The sequence below is a fragment of the Rosa chinensis genome, chromosome 5, assembly GCF_002994745.2.
Source record: "Rosa chinensis cultivar Old Blush chromosome 5, RchiOBHm-V2, whole genome shotgun sequence".
Classification (NCBI taxonomy): Eukaryota; Viridiplantae; Streptophyta; class Magnoliopsida; order Rosales; family Rosaceae; genus Rosa; species Rosa chinensis.
Window position 1 is genome coordinate 76,523,448 of NC_037092.1, and position 21,842 is coordinate 76,545,289.

The 21,842-nt window shown below is 39.2% G+C and overlaps 3 protein-coding genes across 4 annotated transcripts; 2 read left to right on the forward strand and 1 right to left on the reverse strand.

Moving 5' to 3' along the window:
- Positions 1 to 7,120: 7,120 nt before the first annotated feature.
- Positions 7,121 to 9,361, reverse strand: LOC112164093 (26S proteasome regulatory subunit 4 homolog A-like). 2 transcript variants are annotated; one of them, XM_040507343.1, is made up of 5 exons: positions 8,772 to 9,361; positions 8,451 to 8,533; positions 7,910 to 7,945; positions 7,667 to 7,778; positions 7,121 to 7,274 (listed from the first exon to the last, which is right to left on the reverse strand). In XM_040507343.1, exons 1-2 carry the CDS (start codon positions 9,252 to 9,254, stop codon positions 8,492 to 8,494), a joined length of 525 nt encoding a protein of 174 aa, XP_040363277.1. In that variant the 5' UTR covers positions 9,255 to 9,361; the 3' UTR covers positions 7,121 to 7,274; positions 7,667 to 7,778; positions 7,910 to 7,945; positions 8,451 to 8,491. The 2 variants fall into 2 exon arrangements, 1 of the variants encoding a protein (XP_040363277.1); XR_005800819.1 differs by lacking the exon at positions 8,772 to 9,361 and adding an exon at positions 8,619 to 8,724 and having other exon boundaries at positions 7,124 to 7,274.
- Positions 9,362 to 17,067: 7,706 nt separating this feature from the next.
- LOC112164095 lies at positions 17,068 to 17,958 on the forward strand. The gene has a single exon (XM_024300333.2). It carries the CDS (start codon positions 17,068 to 17,070, stop codon positions 17,956 to 17,958), a length of 891 nt encoding a protein of 296 aa, XP_024156101.2.
- Positions 17,959 to 18,585: 627 nt separating this feature from the next.
- LOC112165556 (pentatricopeptide repeat-containing protein At2g30100, chloroplastic) lies at positions 18,586 to 21,418 on the forward strand. Its single transcript, XM_024302109.2, has 2 exons — positions 18,586 to 19,674; positions 20,349 to 21,418. The coding sequence occupies exons 1-2, from the start codon at positions 18,946 to 18,948 to the stop codon at positions 21,120 to 21,122; spliced, it is 1,503 nt and encodes a 500-aa protein (XP_024157877.1). The 5' UTR covers positions 18,586 to 18,945; the 3' UTR covers positions 21,123 to 21,418.
- Positions 21,419 to 21,842: the final 424 nt, after the last annotated feature.

Consider the following 21,842-nt stretch of genomic DNA (forward strand, 5'->3'; position numbering starts at 1 on the left):
TTCATACACAGGCTCTCTTGGTCTAGAGATAGCCTCTCTTGATTTTTTTGCATTGGTATTTAGATTTTTCTCTGGTCTTTTGAGTGTGCTCGTATCGATGTGTTGTGGTTTTAGCTAGCTATGCAATTTTGTGATTGTATTCAAGGTTTTGTTTAGTAACAGAAATCAACGGGGTTTAAGAAGGGAAAAAAAAACCAGTCTTTGTGTCTGCATTATAGCAAAAAAACCTATTTTGACAAAGATACCCCTGAAAAATAGCACATGACAGACCACATGACCATACTTAACGGAGGAATTAACGGCATGCACCAAAGTGATAGAATCATTCAAAGTTCACACACTATTTGTGATTTTTTTCCCTTTTAAATATGAGTAGTTTGAACAAGTTAACAGTTGGGGACGTCATTTGGGCACTTTAATAACATGATTACATACTTACTAGAGTGAAGAGAGGAGAGGAGGACTAGGCCGGTAGTTCGTTTGTCCAAAATTCCGGACATGCGGAATGGGAAGATAAACTGTGTTGCCGCTTTTTCTGCACCCTAATAATAAATGATCCAACGGATTTTTAACATATGCATCTAGGCATACACATATCTATGTTGGTTTAAAAAAAAAAAAAATTGTAAAATAAAGGGAGTATATATGCTGTGATGCAAAATATTGTCATCTACATTGAAGTCGAAGTATAAAGCCTGTGGGGTTGTGTTCTTGTTGCCTCTGCAAATCACCTCGGTCTATACAGCCGAGGGATCAAGGAACAAATGTCCTTCCTGGTGAGTAGATTGCGGGGCATGCCAGCACACGGCCAGAAGGCCAAGTGTGCAATTGTAGATGTAGAAGATGTAGTGCGCGTGTTCTGACTTCGTCGAGCGACTGAAAGCCGAGGAAGGAACAATCTCGGCTTAGGGTTCGATGCCTTTGGATCAAGGACTTTTGGGTTGTTCAATGGACGAGTCGCAAATAGTGATTGGTAACCGAACAATTGCGTTAAAACTACTCCTAGTGCAAGAAATTAATAAACACAATAGTAAAAGAGCAAGAAAATAAACTCTAGATTAAGTGCAGAAAGGTAAATAGCAACAAAGTAAATCGCAGGAAAGTAAATAGCGATAAAGTAAAGAGCGAAAAAAGAAAATAATAAATGGCTTGAAGAATAAAACTATCAACTATTATCAAAAAGTAACAAAGGAAATTATTGAAATAGCGATACTAGATTACAAGAAAAACGAAGGGAATTGACTCGAACTAGTAGAGGCTACAACTAAGAATTGAAAAGAGAATGAAACTAATCCGGAGCTAAGAAAAATAAAAGGAAACCCATGATGGAGTTTTGGCTGGAGATGTATGTGTGTTTTCTCTGTCTTCTGTCGATGCTTATATGGAGGTCATTGATAATCAAGCCGAGTTGATCTTTCTCTTGAACTCAAATTGCTTGCTTCAAGCTTATTAGGACTCCTAATGCATGTTAAGTAATTAATACACGTCATAAGTAATCAAGGTCTCACGTCATCAGCTAGCATGTATGACTTATCAATGTTAATCATGCAATTAGTTTTAGCATGTACCACTGTCATGCAATAGAATCCTACTCCAATTCAACAAGTATTATTGCATGATTACATTAATTGGTTTGGACAGTTTGACACAACAACCTAGCAGCTTGTTTAATCAAAAGAAAACTCATCTTTAAGTCCCACTTCATAAGCTGCTCTCCTTACTCATTGCGAATACTATCCATGCATTACCAAGGAGATAAAATCTTTTAATGAATACTTATCTTCCAAATCAAGATAATTATCATCAAAATAGTAATTAAAAATTACCCATAATTATCTCAATCTCTTCATTCATTAAACGGCCACGATATGATCGATAAGCCGATATGCTAATATTGGGTATAAACATAGCCCCCCCATTTTCTTGAGCATCGGCGAGTGTCGCCGAATGGTTAAGGAAATGTAAGCACTTGAATTTGTAAATCTACTCGCTCCGCTTGTCATAAGTGGTGAATCATGGTGGAGAATCTGTTACATTCGAAACTCTTGGTCAAGCTAATTAAAAGCTCAAACAAAAGATAATTGCAAGCATCCATTGAACCATTAAACCATATATATATATATATGAAACCTTCCAAATTCAAATTAGTGATCCATCTCCATGCCTTTTGTTAGCTCATTCGATGTTGACACCAGTACATGGACTTCTTAATTGGCCATGAATCAACAAATAATCTCTGTATTACCAGAGATCACCACCACCAAATATCATGGAATAATTAAAAGCCTGAAGTCAAAACTAATATGGTAATATGCATGCATGCAAGCTTCGATCAAGAATCCATTTGCACCCAGTAAAATCAAATTCTCATTCAATACTTATGCAGGGACCTCATCTCCAGTGCCTGAACAAGTAAGAATAAATGACTATGGAATTGAATTATGGCATGAACTTTTCTTAGAGCAATTAGGATATACTATGCTCCAGTAACCAAGATTGCTCTGCCATGCCTAAAAAACCTTGACCTCTTACTTCACCGTTGAATTTGCATGCAACACCTGTTGCTTTATTCCTTTTTCGGCCTTTTCGAATTTGGCCGTTAGGCCGGAGACCAGATCAAAGAATACAAGAGTGAACATGAACAAGTTCCGCCTATAATTTGCACCTCTTGCCACGGCCATTCTTTTTTCTAAAAATTACGCTTCCAATCCTTTTAGCCGTGGAGCTTTCTTTATTATTTTAAAATCTAAATACACCAAAGCAGAGAATTATAGGACAAAGTCGTCATGCCCAACTGGGAGGTGGCCACCAATGTTTAATCTTAAATCCTACACTTCCTATGTTCGCGGCCTGAATTTCATGGTGTTGAAGACCGCAAAGTATTGAACTCATTAGGTACTTAGCGAGATCATTCCGCTCTTTGGACTCTACATATGGTGAATTCCTAAGTACCCCCACCGCGAAGAAGTTACCAAATTGTTTCTTCAATTCTAATTTAGCCGATATTGCTATCATCACATCGGCTTTGTTTCCAATTACCATGTCAGTATACATGGTTTCTTCAAGTGTAGGAACCTCATGCTTTACCAAATGGTGGTCAGTGAGCCCCCTGAGTTTAAGGTCATTAAAGTAGTGATTTAGATACATCATTGAATTGCATGCTCCAAACAACGCCTAAAAATATTTAGAGTCCCACCGGGCGTGCCAAAAGATGTTGCCTCTGCAAATCACCTCGGTCTATACAGCCGAGGGATCAAGGAACAAATGTCCTTCCTGGTGAGTAGATTGCGGGGCATGCCAGCACACGGCCAGAAGGCCAAGTGTGCAATTGTAGATGTAGAAGATGTAGTGCGCGTGTTCTGACTTCGTCGAGCGACTGAAAGCCGAGGAAGGAACAATCTCGGCTTAGGGTTCGATGCCTTTGGATCAAGGACTTTTGGGTTGTTCAATGGACGAGTCGCAAATAGTGATTGGTAACCGAACAATTGCGTTAAAACTACTCCTAGTGCAAGAAATTAATAAACACAATAGTAAAAGAGCAAGAAAATAAACTCTAGATTAAGTGCAGAAAGGTAAATAGCAACAAAGTAAATCGCAGGAAAGTAAATAGCGATAAAGTAAAGAGCGAAAAAAGAAAATAATAAATGGCTTGAAGAATAAAATTATCAACTATTATAAAAAGGTAACAAACGAAACAATTGAACGATACTAGGTTATAAGAAAACGAAGGGAAATGACTTGAACTAGTAGAGCCAACAACTAAAGAATTGAAAAGACAATGAAACTAATCTGGAGCTAAGAAAAATAAAAGGAAACCCATGATGGAGTTTTGACTGGAGATGTGTGTGTGTTTTCTCTGTCTTCTGTCGATGCTTCTTTATATGGAGGTCATTGATAATCAAGCCGAGTTGATCTTTCTCTTGAACTCAAATTGCTTGCTTCAAGCTTATTAGGACTCCTAATGCATGTTAAGTAATTAATACACGTCATAAGTAATCAAGGTCTCACGTCATCAGCTAGCATGTATGACTTATCAATGTTAATCATGCAATTAGTTTTAGCATGTACCACTGTCATGCAATAGAATCCTACTCCAATTCAACAAGTATTATTGCATGATTACATTAATTGGTTTGGACAGTTTGACACAACAACCTCGCAGCTTGTTTAATCAAAAGAAAACTCATCTTTAAGTCCCACTTCATAAGCTGCTCTCCTTACTCATTGCGAATACTATCCATGCATTACCAAGGAGATAAAATCTTTTAATGAATACTTATCTTCCAAATCAAGATAATTATCATCAAAATAGTAATTAAAAATTACCCATAATTATCTCAATCTCTTCATTCATTAAACGGCCACGATATGATCGATAAGCCGATATGCTAATATTGGGTATAAACAGTTCTTAAGGCGAGACTGAAAGTCTGATTTTAGATGTCCATTTTATCCAATTAGAGAAGCTTCATGACAAGAAATTGGTGAAGTGAAATAATTGAGAGTCATTGGAGAAATCAGCTAAAGACCAACCAAAAGAAATTTGGAGTCAGATGAGTATTGTGCATTTGAATGGAATTGTAAGGAGAAAGCCAATGAGGATTGTATTTTTCTTTTTCTTTTTTCTGATGAACCTCAATAGAGGAATCTATTATATAAAAATAAAGGGTCTTTTCCTGTATACCCAAAAAGCCTTGGTATTTTTCCCAACTGCTCAACACTTTAGTATTACACTGTTGTTGATAGACAAAGACTAACAGGGATGGTTTAAACAAACAAATGCCTTTTGTATCATATGTTGACCTTTGGATTCTTCTACAGTTCTATTCAACAAAAAGAATCAATAATTAAAACATCAAAACAAAAACAAGACTAGCCTTCAACATGCCACATTTCGCCTAACGACTCCTTGTCTAAACGGCTACTCACAGGGCGGAATCACTGTTGCTTGTCCTAATTTTTTCTGTTTTTTCAAATTGACTCTCTCAGGTGAACAGTAAAGTTTTAGAACCTTGGATTTCCATGGGATGCATGCATTTTAAATAGTAAACATGCTTAGTAGACTATGAATGACAATTATCATGAACTGATAAAAACAAATGAACTGATAAACTATATAGATTAAAGAAGTGGGTGAACAACCATCTGAATTTATTCAAATATACATGTAGTTAAAACATTCAGAGCCTCATTCTCAGGTAAACAGCAAAAGCTGTTTAGCTATCCATAAGAATGAGAACAGTTACTTACTTGATGAAAGCACACTACTTCACACTTAGACAGGAAGGGAAGCACACTGCTATACTATTTGAGAGAAGACTCTTCTGCTCAATTTCTTAACTGATATGGGATTTTTCTGCTATCGGAGGTATCCGATGCCTTCTAAGAGAAGCTAAAGCTCCTTATATAGGGAGCAGAACTCAAACTAGAATTCAAAATACAAAAATGTACATAACAACTCCGTGACTCCTGCTTTTCTGAGTGCTCCTGCTGGTGGAGGTCGGACAGGGAAAAGCAAAAGTGGTTAGGGTGAAATGTTTTTCACTTTCTCTTTTTGAAAAAGAAAAAGTATCTTTTGAAAAAGCAAACAGTTGCCTTTTGTCTTGGTGCTTTCTTCTTTCACCCATGGTTTCACCCGTGATACTACATGTTTTCATCTGTTTCAGAGTGGTGGCCAAAGACAAAGGAGTTGTTGTCTACCTGGGCCATGCGAGTTGTTGTAGCATTGTCCTCGACATCTGTATCAACATACATCATGTGGTGGTTGTCATTTTCAAGCTTTTCCACCCAACGCATGCATGCCATTGTCGAGTCTATCTCTTTTCTGGTTAGAGATAGGAATAGGTCACTGCTGACTACGTCAGGATGATCGTGAGCAGTGATAATTGTTTTCTCTCCTGCTGCCAGGAAGGTATTGCTGATATCTTCAGCGATGATCTTCTTCATGTATTCCAGGGCCATGGCCTTCATCTAGGGAATGCTTGAATTTGGTTGACCATTGTACCCAACACAGGCTGGTTGAAGATATTTCCTTGAGATGATTCTCACATAATGATATGGAGAAATATATTCAACTTCACCGTTTGCCTTCTGGATCCATTCTGGAGGAGTGGATTTGAACTTCAGACGAAGCATACAGTCATTTTTCCTGATGTTTTTGACTGTGTTGACAATAATCACTACCAGAAAAATGGTCTTTTACGGCCCGCAAAGAGCGCCGTAAAAGACATTTTACGGCACACAAAAATGCGCCGTAAATGGACATGCCGTAAAAGACAAAACTCTTTTACGGCCTGTTTCTAAAACGCCTTAAAAGAACTTACCAGCACGCCGTGAAAGATATAAAAGAGCGCCGTAAAAGGGTTTTAGAGATTCTTAATTTCAATTTTCAAATACAAAGCGCGCCGTAAATGACCAAATATGTGCGCCGTAATTGATATCAAAAGCATGCCGTAATTGATCTCAAAAGCACGCCGTAAAAGACAACAATGAACGCCGTAAAAGGGTTTTAGAGATTTTTTATTTCATTTTGAAATAGCAAAGCACGCCGTAATTGATATCAGAAACACGCCGTAAGTGATCTCAAAAACACGCCGTAAATGTGATTGTAGGATATATTTACAGCATGTAATATTTGCACCCAATTTTTTTTTCCTGTAAATTTTGTGATAACATTTCAAAATCTATATAAATCTATACAATTTATTGAGATGAAATGAGAGATAACAAACTGCAATATCACATAACAAAATGTAAATTAATATGCCAACAGCAAAAGGAAAACCAAGAATGCACCACGTGCAAAACAAATAAAAGGAAAGAATCGACAACCAAGTCATTTTTCAAGAACTGAAGAACCTTCTCTACATCATAGTCATCCATTGCCCTACCAATTAAAGCATGTCGATTCCATTGTATTAGAAAGATAGCCACCATTCCAAGAAGGTTGCCAACTACAATTGAACCTATAGGATCGTAAATTCCATTTCCTGTGACATTTACAGCAACTAATGATGCTGCAGCAATAGCAAGACCAGCTATAGCAGCGCCATCCTCAGTTATGACTGCAACAGAGGTAGGATCATGACCACGCCATATATAGTCTCTTAATTTCATGCCCTCAGCAGCAGGACCATTCTTGACAGCTTGTATGGCAACAAGAAGAGAAGTGCCTTCAATAATAAACGAACCACCAATCACTATAGCTGCATATTGAATATTTGGAGGGGGTTGTGAAACCCACAAGTTTTGAACTCCATGAACTATAGTTGCACCTGAACCAAGACATCCTACCAATTACATACAATATAAAATTGCTAAAACACAAAATCACTGCAAACTGTCAGGAATCAAAAAATTGATTATATTACGGGCAGCATATCAATTAAACAAACTAGTTTAAGCCTATTAAGTATATCAATCAAAGTTTCAGCTCCAAGCCTCCATCAAATCAGTGCCTAACTAGTTGACTCATTTAATCAAAGTTTTATAATTCTATGATTCCTATCAAACAAAATCTGGGCAGCATATTGCAGCCAAGTACTGAAGAAACCAGAGGGCAATAAAGCTTTATTTTTTCAAATATCTACTGACTGATGCATCAATCCTGGCTCAGAGAAATAGCTAGTAGCCTATAGAGACAAAATGTTTGAAATTTGTAGCTTACCAAGCAAAAGCCCTCGATATGCAAACCTTGGTTTGTCTCGTATGTTCCATGGTGACTTATGTACTTGCATGGATTTAGTTTCATAGTCAAAAGTACACAATTGGCTGAAAGTCTAGCACATGGTAGAAGAGAAGAATCAATGAGGTTTCACAATTCATAACAATATATATTAAGCAAAATGAGAGATTTTGTATTACAAATCGACATGCCTATTTAGTAATGCAATGTAATAGTGACACATACCTCTAACCCCCGCAACGCACCATACACCGTGTTTGCCTGCAACTAAAAAGCAAACACAAATCAACATCACAGCATAACCGTAACATATTGTTATGAAATTAGTCTAAATGCAAGTCCAGATTAATTAAACATGATCTAAAATTAAACTGTACTAGTCAGAGCCAGAGGTAGTCCCACAGAATTGCAAGATACAATGGAGACCTTTAATCTTATATATATATATTATCTTCAATTTAACAGAACAGAAAATTGCCATCTTGATTCACATTGTGGTTCATTCTACAAAAAGCCTGAGCCTTTAAGACAACAAAATTAACCCTTCAATCTTCACATCAACAACAAACTATGCATCTGCCTCTAAAATTTTCATCAAACACCAAAGAACTCAAAAACTAACACACTCATATAAAGAAAAGTTGCTAGCTTGATACACATTGCTAATTCATTCTACAAAAAGCTGAAGCCTTTAAGACAACAAAACTAACACTTTAATGTTAATCTTCAAATCAGCAACAAATTACTATAATAAACACCAACTGACCTCAATGGTGGCCTCCCCAACAATAGCTTTCCCATCTTTCTTCAATACAAACAGAGTATACTCTCATCCACACCAAGATTAAGCTGCAAAAACCATAACAAACCCAGTAATCAAAATCTCAAATCATTTCCATAAACCAATCTCAATTCCACCAAAAACCCAACTCACATCTTCGCTCGCCGACTGCACCACAACTCATTTCCATAAACCAACCTCAATTCCACCAAAATCACCACAATCCAAAACACACAAAACAAAGCATCACCAACCAAATCACCTCAACCCAATCAAAAACCCTAGCAAGCCCAAAGCCCCAATTACCTTATTGTGCATCAAAATGGCGCACCCAGGCTCCAACTGGTCCTTATCGACAAAGGAGAGGACCTCCACATAGTACTCGGGCCCTACCGTCGACGAAACAATCGCGTGGTTCTCGTCGATCAGCTCCTCGAGATTGCCGACACTCATGGGTGAGGCACGTAGATCGTCGACCTTAGATCTGTCCTCCTCGGCCTTCTCCTCCTCAGGCTTCAGCCACTCCTGGTTCGTCACAAACTCCTCCTCCATAAGCAGGTAATCCTTAATCCGCTCCAGCTTCAGTAGCCAGAGCTTGCACTTGGTCAGCGGCGTCACCGTCGGAAGCCTCGCCGCCGCTTCTGGACCCTTCTGTTTCCGCTGCTTGAGGCCCACTCGGGCCGGCGGAGCCACCGGCTCGAACTTCTTCTCCTTCTTGTCGTTGCCGTTGGGCTTTCGGTCGCCCGGTAGGCCTTGCCGGTTCAAACCGCCCGGAGTTCCCTGACCCATTTTGTTTCCCAAGTTCTAAGAGGGAGAAAGAGTGTTTGCTATGATGGATATATAGAGAGGGAGGACGAGAGAGACAGGCTTTGGGAGAGTTTTTTTTAATTTCTTTTCTCGGCTTAATCCCTTGGTATTTGATAGCAAACTTCAAAAGGAGGGAAATTAGAATTTGAGCTAAAATAATAGCGGGGTTTCAAATTTTTTTTTGGCATTTACGACACGCATGAAAAATGCGCCGTAAAAAATAAAATTGGAAAGTCTTTTACGGCACACATAAAAGCATCCTGTAAATATAATGTAATTTTTTTTACGGCGCACAATAAAAACACGCCGTAAAAGATTAGAAAAGAAGTCTTTTACAGCGCACAAAAAAAAACGCCGTAAAAGACAATCTTTTACGGCGTGCATTCCATGCACGCCGTAATTTGCGCGTCGTAAAAGACAAGTTTTCTAGTAGCCATGCACGCCGTAATTTGCGCGTCGTAAAAGACAAGTTTTCTAGTAGTGAATAGGCGGCAAACCTTTCAGATCATCATTAGTCTTGGTCCACAGATTATGGACAAAACCATTTTCAACAAGCCAAAGCTTGTGTTCTTGGGGATGTTCACTCTGAACATTTACCAGGTATCTTCCAACATATGGTCTTAACACAATAAAGAGAGTTGGAGGAACTAGGTCTTCTGGATTATGCCTTCCTATCAGACTATGGAATTCATGCCAGTCTGATTCATTGAGTGCCATGATAGGGACCCTAGCACTTTCAGGGCTTTCTAGGAAGTGAATTTTCTCTTTTCTGACAGCACTCTGCTGCGTATGAAGCTCTTCACCCTGTGGCCTTCCATGCTCGTAGAGTTCTTCAGCTAATGCAAAGAGAGCTGGAAACATCAGACCACTGCTTCTTTCTTGAAAGGCAAATAAGAGATTATCCAGGATTGCCTTCTGGTGATAAGCTAGTCTCCTGCCAGTTATGAACATAGGAGTATCAAAAGTTCTTAATTCATAATTAAAAACATTTATAACTCCACTTGGAGTTGGTCTGCTTTTTGGCAAAGCAGCAGCCATCAACGGTCTTGATGAGCCTTTACCGTCTGCCGTTTGAGACGGGATAGCCAATCCTTTACCCTGGGATTGATCAGTTGAGGCCAAGCCTTTTGAGCTTAGCAGAAACCTATTAAGGATTTTGTCCTTGGTTTCTCTTGGATCCTCTTTAGGTTCCTGTTCTTTCCCAGTCCTTCTGCTTCTGGGATTACAACCTTCGTCGTTTTCTCTTTGGCTGAACATTGCCAGTTCTCTGGTCAATGCGTCTGGAAGATAGTTCTTGTTACCTGCAATTAATTCAACAGTATAATCATATTGGTTAAGAAATAATTGCCAGTTTGCTAATCTTCCTCTATCAGCAGCTTTGTCAAGTTTAAAATTTTTAAAATTCTTTACTCTAGCACAATCAATGCGGACAGTAAAGGTTTTTCCAAGATATGCTGGAGAATTTAAAATCATTTTCTTGACAGCTAAAATTTCTTTTTCCCCTATGGGATAATTCAGTTCTGCAGGGCTGAACTTGCCACTACAAAATTTACAGATCTTTTCAATGTTAGTTCCAGGCGCTCTCGCCAGAACCACACCGGACCAGTAATTATCACTCGCATCTGTCTGGAGGATAATTTCATCATTCTCTTCTGGTTGTTGAAGAGGAGGGAGGTTTTTGCAGAGATTTTTTATTTGCTTCACGATCTTTTCATCATCTTCTGTGAAGTTCCATTTTCTTTTGGAACTTGTCTTAGGAGATAACATTGCTGTTAACCCTGAGATTTTGGGGATGAAATCTCTCCCATAATTTATGACACCAAGGAATCTCTCTAGACTCTTAGCATCAGGAATTCTGTTTGGAAACTTCCAGATCTTTTCAAGAATATGTGGTTGGAGTTTTATCACTCCATTCTTGATGTTTATCCCTAGGAAATCAACTTCATCGAGGATAAAGAAGATTTTCTTCTCGCCTAGGATAATTCCATGCTGAACTATCAGCTTTACTACCTCATGGAGGTGTTTCATGTGTTCTTCTCTGTTTTTGGAGAAGACCAGGATGTCATCTATGTAGACGACGCAGAACTCCGCTACATGCTTGAAGATGTTGTCCATCTTTCTCTGGAAGATTGAGGGAGCTTGCTTCAGACCAAAAGGCATTACCAACGATTCGTAATGACCTTGTGGTGTTCCAAATGCAGTGAGAGGAATGCTCTCAGGGTGCATCTTGACCTGCCAGAAACCCGACTTTGCATCGAATTTCGAAAAGACTTTGGCTCCTCTGAGCTGGTTGATCAATACTCTGACTTGAGCGATCTGATACCCGTCTTTGACAGTTTTCTTATTGACGTCTCTGTAGTCAATAACCATTCTAGCTTTTCCTCTTAGTTTCTCTGCATGATTTTTCACGTAGAATGCTGGAGCATGATGAGGGCTAGTGGAAGGTTGAATTAATCTCTTGTTCAGGAGATCTTCAATATCACTTCTGAATTCTTTTTGATCTTCCTCTTTGTACTGAGGAATGGCTTTGACATGACAAATAGCATTCATGTCATGCAATCTCAATTCACAGACCACTGGGTCTTTTTCCCAAAACTTCTGAGGATTGGTATCCACATTCTGCTCTAGTAGTTTCTTGATTTTTTCAAGAGTGGGAATTTGCTGAGACTCAAGCCTGTTCTGAAAGTGCTTGAGGTTGTGCTCATGAATGAAACTAGCTTCTTCATCTTCACTAGTTTCTTCTTCAGAAGATTCTTCAACAAGCAATTCTTCTTGTTGCTTGATTTGGAGTATGGATTCGAATTTTGGCTTGTAGGGGGTAAGATCACCACTATTCTGTTGCGATCTCTGATACTGAGTAGTAAAACCGGGACCTACCATACTTTTTGCTTGTGTGAGTCGGTCTGCCCAGAACACCCGTTCTCCTTTCCTGAAGCCTATCGCTTCTTCATCCTGAATGAATCGTTGTTGGAGAATAAAATCATTTCCCAACAAGAAATCAGATCCTTGGCCTTCAGATTGCCAAACATTCTGGATGATAAATGTTCCTCCACCAATGGTGATATGAACATTTTTTGCTACTTTCTTCATGGTGAGATGGCTTCCATCAAATGTGACACCAGTAGCTGATTTTTTCTTATCTTCTTTCCAGAGTTCATCTGGAATTGTAAATCTCTTTGCAACAGTAAATCCCGATCCGTTATCTACAAAGGCATGTAGATGATACTTTCTGTGATCCGGGAATTTTAGTCCAATCTCTATATAGTTGCTGTATCTACTGGTAGAGACGACCTTCGATTGATGAAACTCATTTTCCTGAGCTTGTTCCTTTGGAATGAATGGTTTGCATTCTTCTTTTGTATCATCCCAATCTGTAGGGATTATCTCGTTGATATCTGGGTTACTGAACCATAAAGGAGGGTCATATCTGACCTTATAATCAAACTTGCCTGATGGTTGGCCAAGTAGATCCCATGTTTCAGTAGCCTCTTGCCGTTCTAAGAGATGAACAGTTTCTGGTGGTTTCACTAGTTCTCCAGTTTCTGGTATTTCAACCAGTTCAGTATCTGCATCGATTTTTTCTTCATCGATGATTTCTTCCTTTTTCGAGGAAGATGATGGTTCCATGGTTTCCTAGAACAAAGTTTCAGCTTCTTTCATTGTTGATTCAGCTTCTTTTGCTACTGTTTCAGCTTTTTTTTTCTCAGCGAAATACTCTTCATATTCTTGTTCAACCAATTGGCTGACTTTGCCATTCTTTGGCTTACTTACTCAGATTTGAGAGATCTCCACAGAACTGATCGTACAGAGGTACTGCAAAATCATACGGAGACTTTGAATTCTTGATCTCTTCAAGCCAGTCTTTTCCTCTGGCAGTTTCTTTGAAGGATAGGTAGTACTTTTTTGCCACTCTGATAAGAGTAGTTTCATAGTACACCTGCAAATTTAGTGCTTCAAATTTTCCAAGGGTAAGTGCAGAAGCCATCATCAGGCTGTCTACCCATTGGTCAATGGTTTTTCTTTTGTCTAGACTCTTGTCTAGATTTAACTAGATGCCGTAGTTCGTGATCGGAACTCTTGGCAGATTGTCCTTGGGGACGAATCTTTGAGAATTTCTTTCCCCTTTTTTACCCGTGGGGGCTTTCTGTAACGGGAGTTTAACTTTCCCTTTTTCTCTGCTTATGAAAGTTCTGGAGCTCTCTCCATCTTCCATTTCAAGATCTTGGTCAGGAAAGACTTTTCTTGTCTTTCTGAATTTGAATTCTTTCATTTCTTTGATTAGTTTTTCTAATCGTTCAGGACTTTCACAATTCTCAGCTTCTGCATAAAGATCATAGAGCTTCTCAGCTCTGAGCATGTGGACTGGTCTGTTCAGATCAGCTTCCAGATCTTCTTCTGATATGGGCTCTTCAATAGTGGGTTTTGTACCACTGACACTGGCTTCTCTGGTGCTGTAGCTTCTTCTCAGAAGATTGCTGTTTATCCTGATGTTCTCAAGACCGACATCACTTTTTCTGTGGCTGTCGAAGTTGAGGCTGATTTCTCCAGTTCTTCTACTCTCGTAGATTTTTGCTTTTGCACTTTCTGCTGGTAGCTTCGGACCTGATAATTTCCATTCAATAGGAAAAGTTACTTCATTCCAAGCAACTTTGTGAATCTGTTGTGAATGGTTCTTTTGGCTGGTGAGGAATTGAGTAGTGAGACTAGGGATGTTGGAAATCCGTGTCTTCGGCTCTACTGTGGTGCTCATCAGTTTATAGTATATTCTGTATACTATCGCCAATTCTTGCATATCATTTTTCATTGATATGCCATCTGTCTTGACTCTCAGTCGGAGACAGTGGGCTGCATCCTTCAGGCTGGTTGAGAAGTTGGGGAAGCAGTTGAAATATGTTACTTGGTTGCACAGTGATGCTTCTAGGGTTCCTAACAAACTAGCATGGAAGTCTGTCAGTCTGTTGTCTTGTAGAACACATAGGACTGAACAGTTGATGCCTTCTCTTGCCAAAAGCTTTATGCCGACTTGGACTGCTCCAATGTGCATAAATTGATACTTCTTTGCTTGTGCTCTGGCAACTTCAGCTGGAGTGATCATCAAGAGATCTGTCTCTCCTCCTGCTGTTGAGGGGGTTGTGAATTCCAGTACTTTGAAATGATGGCTGTCCATCAGGTCAAATGTTCCCCTTCGGTAGATCTGTTTGAAATCTAGCTTTGGAATTGAGGTGTTTTTTACCTCTTGCTCGATTTCATTGTATTCAAATTCTTCAGAGTTCAGGAGTTGTACTCATTTCTTTTTTCCAAAGATGCTTAACATCTTCATTCCTCTTTTCTCCGGGTTTTCATACCGGATACTAGTCTGACTAGTAGATGGTTCAAGAAAAATCATGTTTGGAACACGATTTGAGTCTGGCTTCTCTAATGGTTTGAACCCATTAGCTTTCTTTTTTACTGTAGGCACTTTCTTATCCTTCAGTATTTTTTCCAGCATTTTTTGCTGTTCATTGATTTTTCTACTGACACTCGTCAGTTTTTCTTCTTCCGTTTTTGGAAGTTCCTTGATATAATCCAGTTTGTTTTCCAATCTTTCCAATTGGTGGATTATAGTAGGTAGTTTTTCTAGATGAGTTTGACATCTAGATACTTCTAGTAACAGCTTCTTATATTTCTCATCAGAAGATTTCAGTAGAGAATTTATTTTCTCTAATAACAATTCTGACATTGTCCCCATTAAGGAGGGGTTCTCCTTGAGCTATTTTACAAGCTCTGATACCAGTGATGTGCGGATCTAACCAATGCTCAAATAATCAAGAGGTTTTTGTTCCTCTTCCAGAACATATAAGAGATTATCAATCTCTTCTTCAATTTTATAGATTCTAGTCTGAAGTCTATAAATAATATCCCAATAATTGGGAGATTCTCTGTCGAGACTATATCGATAAGCTTTCAGTTTTCTCAATTTTTCTCTCTCTTTATGCAATTCTTTACTAGTGTTTTTGCAGATTGCAATCAATTCAAGTCTGTCTACAATCGAAATTATGAATAGTAATTCTTACTGTTTACCTTTTGAATTCAGAGGATGACTGTCAACTTCATATATATATTTAAATAAAACTCTGATGGGCCCACCACGTTTCTTAAAACCTTTAAAAAATAAACAATAATAGACAGCAAAACTATATGAAAGAGATATATGCATATGCAGACTCTGACAAACAAAGACAGCAAAGAATCTTGCTAGAGGAAGGAAGAAAGGGTACTAATGGTAGGGATTTTGAAAAGATGGGTAGGTAGGAAAGAAAATGAGAAAAGCTTGTGTAAGGGGGAACAAAAATAAGACACTGGGCTGTATGAGAAGTATTTTCCCGGATTTGGGGTGTATGAGCATTAACCCAAAAATAAAAAGTGATACAAATAGGGGCCAAACCAAACCTCTTTTGAAATTGACATATAATGAATGCAGAAATTAGGGAAGATCCAAATAATCTCTATTATAAAAATTAAAAATAAATTGTGTGACAGATTCTATTACCAATGTATATAGATTTTTGTGTCGGACAATTACTTGTAGCTGTCGCAGTGTTGCTTCAATTTTGATATTGATCTATTAAGCTATGATTCTATTAGAGTTTTTTTTTTTTTATGAGTACGGTAGAGGAGAATCATACTTTTAATCTACAACACAACTTGATGAGAATGTTGTAGGTCTGCCTTGGCGTGCTAAGGTGTCGAATACCCCCCCCCCTCTCCCCAAACTTTTGCTTACCATAAAAAAAAAACAAAAACAAGAAGGAGAATCTCTCTCTTAATTAATGGTCGTTCGGTGGGTTTCTTTTCATGCGGAAGGGGTGTGAGGCAGGGGGACCCCTTGTCTCCTTTACTATTTTGCTTCGCGGAAGAGGTTCTTAGTCGTGGTCTTACTGAGCTTGTTAACTCTGGTTGGTTGCATCTTATTTCTTCCCCAAGAGGTATGCAAGCGCCTTCCCATGTATTATTTGCTGATGATGTAATTATTTTTTGTCGTGGGAATAAGCGTAACTTGGTTGTAGTTATGGATTTTTTTGAGTCTTATGGCCGAGCTTCTGGTCAAGTTATTAACAAAGCTAAATCCCAAGTTTTTATAAGCAAGCATTTACGTCGACGAGGTCAAGCCATTGCATCCTCATTGGGCATCCCTCTGGGTTCAGCTCCTTTCACTTATTTGGGTGTCCCTATTTTTCATGGCAAGCCTAGAGTCCCATACTTTAATTCTATAGTTGACAAAGTTCGTGTATGCTTCTCCCGTTGGACAAGTTCTTTGCTTTCAAGGGCTGGACGACTTCAATTGATTAAGTCTGTGCTACATAGCATGTTTGTGTATAGTTTTCAAGTATATGAATGGCCAGTGTCACTTTAAAAAAGGTGGAAGGTTGGTGTAGGAACTTTTTCTGGTCTGGTTCAATTGATAAGCGTGGAATTCCTTTGATTTCTTGGAAGACATGTTGCTTACCTTATGAGGAGGGTGGCTTGGGTCTTAAACAACTAGTGGTTCTTAATCGTTCTCTTCTCTTAAAGCGTTGTTGGGATGTTTTTTCTTCAAATTCACCGGGTGGTACTTTTATTCGTGCTCGATTTTGGCGGAATGGCAATGTACGTCGCTCTTATGCTGCATCCTCTATCTGGCCTGGTGTGAAAAAGTTTTGGCAGATTGTCTATGATAATTCAAGGTGGTTGATTGGCTCTGGTTCTAAAGTTTCTTTTTGGAGGGATAACTAGCTTGGAGAGGCCTCTCATTGATTTCTTTGAGGGACATATTGGTATGGTGGATGATCTAAATGGTACAGTGGCAGATTTTATTTCTAATGGAGCTTGGAATCTTCCTCCTTTATTACAACTTCACTTCCCAGGTCTTTGCGACCTTATTGAGCAGGTTCCCATTGCTTCTGATCCTTTAGCTATTGATGAACTTATTTGGTCTGCAGCATCATCTGGTAACCTTACTACAAAGGACTCTTTTCAATTTTTAAGACCGCATGCTCCTTCGGCTTCTTGGAGTAAGTCTATTTGGTCGAAATTCATTACACCCCGTATGTCTTTGTTGGCATGGCAGGTCTTACATGCCCGGGTTCTTTCTGAGGATTTATTGCAAAGGAGGGGTATTGCTCTTGCTTCTAGATGTGGTCTTTGTTGCAAGAATGTGGAGTCTGTTGAGCATATTTTTTTGAATTGCTCCTTTGCTTTAGCAATATGGCTTTTTTTGTTGCATAATTTTGAATTGGGTGCTTTGCCCAGTTCACTATTAAATGTCTACAATTGTGGTCTTCATGCTGGACGTAGTGCTCAACTAAAGGAGTTATGGATGGTGGCTTTTACTACTGCTCTATGGTTCATATGGAATTCTAGAAACAAGGTCAGATTTGACGGTGTAGTGGTTCATGCAACTAATGTGTCTGGGATGATTGTTGGGCATATTCAAGCTTCTAGTCGCCTTGTTACTGGAGTAATGCATAACTCAATTCTTGATCTTCGAGTGTTGAAGTGTTTTGGGGCTAGTTGTAATCCTCGCAGTGCTCCTAGAGTTTTTGAGGTTATTTGGCGCCCTCCTCCTTCTGGATGGGTTAAGGTTAACACTAATGGGGCTTGGAGAAGAGGTTTAGGTGTGGGAGGCTATGGTGGTGTTTTCAGGAATGATCAAGGGTGTTTTATTTGAGCCTTCTCTTCTTCTCTTGATATTCCTAGCTCAGTTGCAGCAGAGGTAATGGCGGTTATTAAGGCAATTGAGCTTGCTTGGGTGAGAGATTGGAATTATGTTTGGTTAGAGGTGGATTCTCAAATTGTGCTAGACCTTCTTCGTTCTCCCATGTTAGCTCCTTGGCAGCTTCGTGTGCAGTGGAAAAATTGTCTGCACCGGATTTCAATGATGCACTTTCGCTCCTCACATATTTATCGGGAAGGAAATCAAGTAGCCGATGCCCTTGCAGGTTTTGGCACATCATCTTCTGGTCTGACTTAGTGGGACACGCCCCCGGATTTTGTTTATTCACTTTATAATAGAGATAGGTCTGGACCTCCTAATTTTCGTTTTCGATAGTTTGGGTTTCACTTTTTGTATGAGAGGTTTTGGTGTTTGTACCCCTCTCTTTTTTATCTTCTTCAATAAATAACCTCGTTCTTACGGAAAAAAGAAAAGAAAAAAGAAGGAGAATCTCTCCAATAGCAAACAGAAACGAGAATGAATAAATCTAGAGTGGACTTCTCATATACACACGTGGCAGTTCGGCGCCACATTCCTCCAGAAGTCTTGCTTACGACACGTCACCAAACGCAACGGTGAAAATCAAACTCTACGGTTTTGGGCGTCAGTGTCACACCAGTGGTGGCAGAGCTCGGCCATTACAGCAGCACCTCACAATTCCAAACCCCCCCAAATAACAACACAACACTTTGGATTATCCAAACCCCCAAATTAGGGCTTCTACCTCCAATCCCTAACTTCCTGGTCCAGAAATCAGGTTTGGGAATGAGAGAAACAAAAAGCCAACAACTTTGAATCCCTGCTCTTCCTTCAATTCGAGACAAAGGGTATGCTTTACTTGACGTGAATTTTACTTTACAGCAATGGAAGCCCACCTAATTTTCTAGGGTATTAGTTTGGTTTTCTCTGGATTGAGTTGTATTGGGGATTTGGGTGAAGAAGATGGCCTCTGCTCAGGGCCTTGCTTCGTTGACCCAGACGTGTTTTGCAGTTAAACGGTACCGTTTTAGCGGTTCAAAGGGGTTTTCAGCAAATTCTTGTGCTAGGGTTTGTTCTGTAATCTGCAAACGGCAGAATACCAACTTTGTGGTTGTGAAATCGAGTAAAGTTCGTGACTTTAGGATTTTTAAATCGGTTCAGTTGGACCAGTTTGTGACTAGTGACGATGAGGATGAGATGGGTGAGAGTTTCTTTGAGGCAATTGAGGAGTTAGAGAGGATGAGAAGGGAGCCGTCTGATGTTCTTGAGGAAATGAATGACCGGTTATCGGCGAGAGAGCTACAGCTTGTGTTGGTGTATTTTTCGCAGGAGGGTAGGGACTCGTGGTGTGCACTTGAGGTGTTTGAGTGGCTCCGGAAGGAGAACCGGGTCGATAAGGAGACCATGGAGCTTATGGTTTCGATAATGTGTGGTTGGTTGAAGAGGTTGATTGAGGAGGGGAATGATGTCGCTGATGTGATTGACCTTCTGGTGGATGTGGATTGTGTTGGTTTGAAGCCGAGTTTTAGCATGATGGAGAAGGTGATTTCGTTGTATTGGGAGATGGGGGAGAAGGAGAATGCGGTTTTGTTTGTGAAAGAAGTGTTGAAACGCGGGATTGTGTATTCTGAGGAGGATGATAGAGATGGACATAAAGGAGGACCAACTGGGTATCTTGCTTGGAAGATGATGGTGAGTGTTTTGTTTACTGTTTCTCATATAATGCTGTTCCGTTGTTAGTAGTATTGTTCTTCACTTGTGAATTTAGATGCTGCTGAGTTTACCTTGTGCACGTCTTTAGGTTGAGCTTGTTTCGGATTTGATGCTGAATCATTAGGATAAATCTGAGTGCTTTTCTTGTTCCTGGATTATACAGATCAAAGGTTTGATACTTATGTCCAGTCGACTGTCAAGTGTTATACAGTTCAAAACATAAATAATTAGTAGAAACGAAGTCGTTGGCATTAGTGTGGTTTGCAAAGTTTGTCAATTGCTTCACAATTCCTTAGCACATTTACCATTTTCTCTTGTAGTGCCAATTTGTTATTAACTTATACAGTTCAAATGGTTAATGTTTAGACTGTCCATTTGCTATACGCCGCTGGTTGATTTCAATGGCCCGTAATTATTATATGAATTGATAATGAATGCTGTTAGTTGATATACTACTAAAACACATATCGGTAGAGAGAAAGTTGTTTGCTTTAGTTTACTTTATGATGTTTATCGAGTCTTGTAACATTACTTAGCACAGTTAGCATTGAGTTTCGTATTCTGTTTTTCATGTTAATCTGTTTAACACATGTGGGACAGTCTATATAGTTGTCAAAGGTATGTCAATGAACCTATTAAATATGCTTCTGCAGGTTGACGGTAACTATAGGGATTCAGTGAAGTTTGTAATTCAACTAAGAGAATCTGGGTTGAAGCCAGAGGTTTACAGCTACCTCATTGCAATGACAGCTGTGGTTAAAGAACTAAATGAGCTTGGGAAAGCTTTACGCAAGTTGAAAGCTCTTACAAGGGCTGGGCTAGTGGCTGAGTTTGATTCAGAAGATGTTGGGCTAATTGAGAAGTATCAGTCAGATCTTCTAGCTGATGGATTACAATTGTCTAATTGGGTGATTCAAGAGGGAAGTTCTTCACTCTGTGGGGTGGTTCATGAGAGGCTTCTGGCTATGTATATCTGTTCTGGACGTGGACTTGAGGCCGAAAGACAGTTGTGGGAAATGAAGCTTGTGGGTAAAGAGCCTGATGGGGACCTTTATGACATTGTTTTAGCCATCTGTGCTTCCCGCAAGGAAACCAGTGCCATTGCAAGGTTGCTTACTAGGACAGAGGTTAGCAGCTCTTTATGTAAGAAGAAAAGCCTCTCATGGCTGTTAAGAGGTTACATTAAAGGAGGACATTTTGATGATGCTGCAGAAACAGTAATTAAAATGCTTGATTTGGGTTTGTTCCCTGAGTATTTGGATAGAGCAGCTGTGTTGCATGGACTACGGAAAAGGATTCAACAGTCTGGTACTGTAGATACTTATCTCAAACTTTGCAAGCACCTTTCAGATGCCAATTTGATTGAATCCTGTCTCGTATATCTGTATATAAAGAAACATAAGCTCTGGATCATAAAGACGGTCTAGAGAATTGGCAAGAAGTTAACAGATTTGGTGAATATTGAAGTATAGTCTTGTGGGTCAATATTTATAGCACAAGCACCTATAGTCGTGGTGCTTTTTACATGTTGATTTTGTATAGTTATGGGAGGCCTCAAGCTTTGACCTGGTCAAAACCTAGAGGCCGATAAACTGCGATGTCTAAAAGTCGTTCTTGAGTATATATTGTTCTTGGGGATCTTTCACTTGTGTATATGGTGGCTGCTGTAAACATAATAATGAAGCTTCAACACTGTAATTAAGTAGACTTCGTATATATGCTACAGGTATGTTTGCAGCGGGCACTTCGGCTTATTTTGCTTTTACATTTTCATCTTTCTCATGAATCTGTGTCCCTGACTTACAGTTTTATCATGAAATTGCATTGTCAATAATGTGCATCACACTTCTATTCTTAGGATTGATGATTCCCTGTAAGAAGGAAGAAAAACTCTGTGGTATTAATGTTCCTTTTCTTGCACACATCGTCGGTATGTCTATAATAGCATAAAATCTGTGTCAGTGTGTTTGTATGTGCTTCTATGCATGACTGAACAGATCATAGCTATCCTGGAGCCAGAGTTATGACTAAGACCATTTAACCTCCACTAACAACAACTAGTATTATTTGTAGTTCGTCTGATTTCAACAATTCAAGTCGTGTTTTGTTTTAATGAAAGATTACAACTTTATTATGTTTTTCTGTAT

What these genes read in the sequence shown, in the direction of transcription:
- LOC112164095 (XM_024300333.2), top strand. Translation starts at nt 17,068, where the DNA reads ATGGTGGATGATCTAAATGGTACAGTGGCAGATTTTATTTCTAATGGA.
- LOC112164093 (XM_040507343.1), bottom strand. Translation starts at nt 9,254, where the DNA reads ATGGGTCAGGGAACTCCGGGCGGTTTGAACCGGCAAGGCCTACCGGGC. An exon ending in CCATTTTGATGCACAATAAG is followed by an intron (nt 8,534 to 8,771) that starts GTAATTGGGGCT and finishes TGGTTTTTGCAG; the next exon opens with CTTAATCTTGGTGTGGATGA.
- LOC112165556 (XM_024302109.2), top strand. Translation starts at nt 18,946, where the DNA reads ATGGCCTCTGCTCAGGGCCTTGCTTCGTTGACCCAGACGTGTTTTGCA. An exon ending in ATCTTGCTTGGAAGATGATG is followed by an intron (nt 19,675 to 20,348) that starts GTGAGTGTTTTG and finishes ATGCTTCTGCAG; the next exon opens with GTTGACGGTAACTATAGGGA.